At 43.9% G+C, this 4,266-nt stretch overlaps 1 protein-coding gene across 1 annotated transcript; it reads right to left on the bottom strand.

Annotated features, from left to right (window-relative positions):
* Positions 3,316-4,266, bottom strand: LOC110433663. Its single transcript, XM_021456168.1, has one exon. The coding sequence runs from the start codon at positions 4,264-4,266 to the stop codon at positions 3,316-3,318; it is 951 nt and encodes a 316-aa protein (XP_021311843.1).

Raw genomic sequence — 4,266 nt, forward strand, 5'->3', positions numbered from 1 at the left:
GTTGAGTGTCGTCAAGTCGTGTTGACCCTTGTTAAGAGACTTTTCATGCTCCTAAGATCAAGATCACGTACACACCACATATATATATGCTGCTTCTACACTGGAAGTACGCAACCACATGTATTTCGCATCCACTAAATAGGTTGCTCCATACTCTAAATGTTAGAACATCTCTCTAAGCATTATTTGGTAAATGAGACATCAAAAGGGCTAGGCAAAATGAAATAAAAAGATGGACATGTGCAAGTCCATAGAAAAAGAAAATTGAGCACATGAAAGCTCATATATATAAAAAAAAAGAAGAAAAAAATGCTAGCCATGTCTCAATACATAGAGAGTCTATCAAATAAAGGAGCAACCTAGTCCACCATATATCACACTTGCACATGTTGATCTGGGAGTATGACACTTCTCTTCAAGGATCCGAGCTTTGACTTCGCAATACATGCAAAGTAAGTATGCTATCTCCTTTCATCCCTACCTTGAACTCCACATAAGCCTTTTAGAAATAGGATGAAATAGAGAAGGCAACTCTTACCATATGCCTTGGTGAGGAATCATACACCATTTGAGTGACATGAGAGAACCATAAGAGGAACATTTAAGCTTTCTTTTGAAAATATCACAAAACCTCTGATATGAAACTTGCTAAGAATGAGAAAGTTAGTGCTCAAGTCAAACTGTTCTGTCTCTCAACCACCTAAGACAAAGGAAAAGCCATAAGCCCCATAAGGGACTAAGGTAATAGGGGTAAGTTTACATAGCTAAATTTTTCATGCAAAGAGAAGAACTTTGTTGTACACATGGTACTCTTGAAATGTGAACATAGTAACAATACCTGATCCACCGAGGCTAAGTTTGATTGTTTGCTCGGGACGAGCAAAGGTTAAGCTTGGGGGATCTTGTTGACGGTGGATATACCATAGAAATCCACATACAAAACACCGTCAACATGCCTCGGTTGCAAGGGGAAACGACATGACATGAACATATTTTATCCATAACTAGTTCCACTTGTACTCTTAGCTTGTTTATGCAGGAACAACAAATTCAAGACATTATTTGACAAAGCCAACATCAGAATCATCAAGAGGAGATCGAGGGGACAACAGGTGACACCCTGGGCCCACAGGGAGGGGGTCGCCCGACCCCTCTTTGGTGGGACCCAGGTGTGCCACCTAGTCCACCGACATAAGGGACCCTTGTGGACACTGCTGGTGGGCCCAGAGGCCCAGAAGTGGGGTCGCCCGACCCCACATCAAAGGCGGTTCCAGGGTCGGTGGCCTCCCACCGACCTTCCCCACATGTCCCACATGTTGATTTGCCCCTGCCGTTGATCAAATGGCGGTTGTGAGGTCGGTTTGATCCAAGGGTGGAGAGAAGATGTCATGCGGATCGATGACGTGGCGATGGAGTAACCCCTACTCCATCTCCCTCTATAAAAGGCAGCCTCCATCCTTCATTTCAAGTGTGCAATTCCAAGGCCAAGTGCATTACAAGTTCCAAGCATACAAGTAGAGTAGTAGTTAGTCTAGAGTGGGAGTTAGAGTCGAGTCGAGCGAAGCTCGGGGTCTCCGGAGTCGTCTTCTGGAGAGTCTGGTATAGCTCTTGTACCTTTCTACTTTTGTAAGACTTTCCTTTTATTAATATATTATTCTTACTTTACTTTACTAAGTTCTTACTTAGTGCAAGTCTTTTAGTCTTGTTGTGCATTTACTTTAGTAATATAGTTGTCTTAGTGAAGTTAGTGACCTGTAACCACTCCTGTGTGTGCATCATCGTCCTATCTTGTATAGGAGCTCTAGCTAGCTGCAACTAGTTAGCGTTGTAGGATTAAGTGTGAGCGTGGTGCTCATACTTAAGATTACCTTTGATTACCGCTGGCTTGAATGGAAAGTAGGAGCGCACTCCCTAGTAGGTGACAGATCGTGGGCGGCATTAGGTTCTCCTCACGTACAGGCTAGTTCTTAAAAGGTAAGGCGTCCATAAGCCCAATAGTCGCTTTCGGTAAGGGGTTAGGTGAAAAACCTTCTAAGCGTCTTACAAGCTCGGCTATCCCTCGCACACAGTTAGTAAGGCTCTAGCGTAGTTAAGACAATTATCTATTAAAGTAAGTCACAGAAGTCAAGTTAGATACATAGGAGTCCTTTACTCACTCGTTGTCCTCCCACCTAGCTAACTCTACCATTTACCTTTAGCATAGGACCTTGGATTCACCACTACCCTTCCTATTCGTTATTTACCACCCTTATTCACTAGTTGATACTAGATAACTCAAGGAATCTCATTCCCCTTTTCCACGAAACCACAAATGGCCAACACCTTGTGTCAAGGAAAGATGGATGGGAAGAAAGAAATAAGGAATGCTGCAGGGAGGGGGTCGGGCGACCCCATCACCACCTCCTCTTTGCGCTAGCTGTTCACCAGATTGATGATGAATGTGTGCCATGGCTGGTTCCCCATCTCCACTCACTCTCTCCTTTCTTTTGGATGTTTTCTCAAAGAATCTCTTCTTGGAATGTGGTGAAAGAGAAAGGAGGGAACAAGACAAGACTAGATGGGTGGATGTTTGCTCATGAGATGCTTCACGGGATGAGCTTCTCAAAATGTTGATTTACTTAAGGCTTTAAGCAAGTATCTTTCCCATACTTAGCAAGAGTGATTTGTCTAGGGGTTGCTTAAGTGACTTTAGAAAGAAGAAGATGGTTTTTGTTAAGTTAGCAGTGTCTCCTAATTTCACTTACGTTTTAGTGGAAGCAGGGGATGAGAACTAGAAACTCTAGCTCCTAGGGTGAGTGTCGATGTTTATGAGTCTTTATTTCTATACTCACTCTCCCTACATTACTTGTGCTGCCATACACCAGAGGAGGGGAGGAAGTGGGGCCAACCATGGGGTCGGCCGACCCCTCCTCTCACTCTTGAGTAATGCTGGGCACACTACACTAGTAACAGAACAAGCACATGCAAGAAAAATAGATGAAAGAGTTAGAGAATTCTCATGCACGGTTCAATTCGTTGATCAAGTGGGATTACATGAGTTGACATGGTAATGTTTTGGTGTTTTCTTGAATGGAGCATAGCATGTCATGACAGGAAGTGGCAAAGGACACGAGATGATAGGTGGGGGCCACCAAAGTGGGGTCGGGCGACCCCCTTTGGGCCCCACCTGGTGTCCACCTTGCTCAGTGAGTTTTTATTTTTTACTTTACTTGTCTTAACTCAAGTTGATAGAAGGGTTGGAAAAGATGAAGGAAGTTTAATAAGTAACTTAAAGTTAAAGGTCAGTGGGCTTACCTTGATGGAAGAGCTGTTACCTCAGGTCCTTAGAACAGGACCTCCTCCTTGAGTTGATACAGAAATTTTCTTCGGAGGTGTCATCGGTTGTATTACCTTCTTCTTCCATATTTTCTTGCTCTTTGCTCTTGGCGTTGGATTGGTCTTTTTCTTTGGCCTAGTTATGAATGTGACGGTTGCCACATCCACTGCCAAGATTAGTGAGCATTGCACTACCTTTGGTTTGAAGTTGAACTTCTCCTGGGCCCCATTGATTGTAAATTGAATTTCTCCAGCTCCAACGTCAATATGTGCATTAGCAGTGCTGAGAAATGGTCTTCCCAGGATAAGTGGAGTCTTTTCATCCACCTCCATGTCGAGTACCACGAAATCCACAGGGACCAGGAACTCGTGTATCTTTGCGGGGATATTCTCAGCTACCCCCGCAGGATGGCGAATTGACTGATCCGCTAACTGCAAATGTATTGATGTAGGGGACAAAACAGCATGGGTTAGTTTATCAAATATTACCTTTGGCATGACACTGACACTTGCTCCCAAGTCGCACAGTGCATGCTCGAAGTGATGTGTCCCAATGGAGCAGTCGATGGTAGGACATCCAGGGTCCTTCTTCTTTTCTGGTAGTTGGTTTAGTATCGCCGCGCTGCATTCTTCTGTTAGCTTAATCACCTCAGTTGTAGGCAGCGGGCGTTTGTTGTTGAGGATGTCTCTCAAATACTTGGCATAGGTTGGAACCTGCATTGCATCAAGTAGTGGAATATTGACATATAATTGCCGAATTACCTCAACAAACTTCCCGAATTGTTCATCGGTGGTTGGCTTCCTTGTTCTTGGAAATGGCAGCAGAATGTTGGTGTCGTAGAAATCGTGCGGAGCTGTCTTTCCATAGAACTTGGTGTTTTCCTGCTTAGATGGTGCTTCTTTCTTGTCTTCCTCAACTTCCTTATCTTTTCTTGCAGTCTTTTTTTTCAT

This window comes from Sorghum bicolor, chromosome 3 (assembly GCF_000003195.3).
Source record: "Sorghum bicolor cultivar BTx623 chromosome 3, Sorghum_bicolor_NCBIv3, whole genome shotgun sequence".
In the NCBI taxonomy this organism is placed as follows: domain Eukaryota; kingdom Viridiplantae; phylum Streptophyta; class Magnoliopsida; order Poales; family Poaceae; genus Sorghum; species Sorghum bicolor.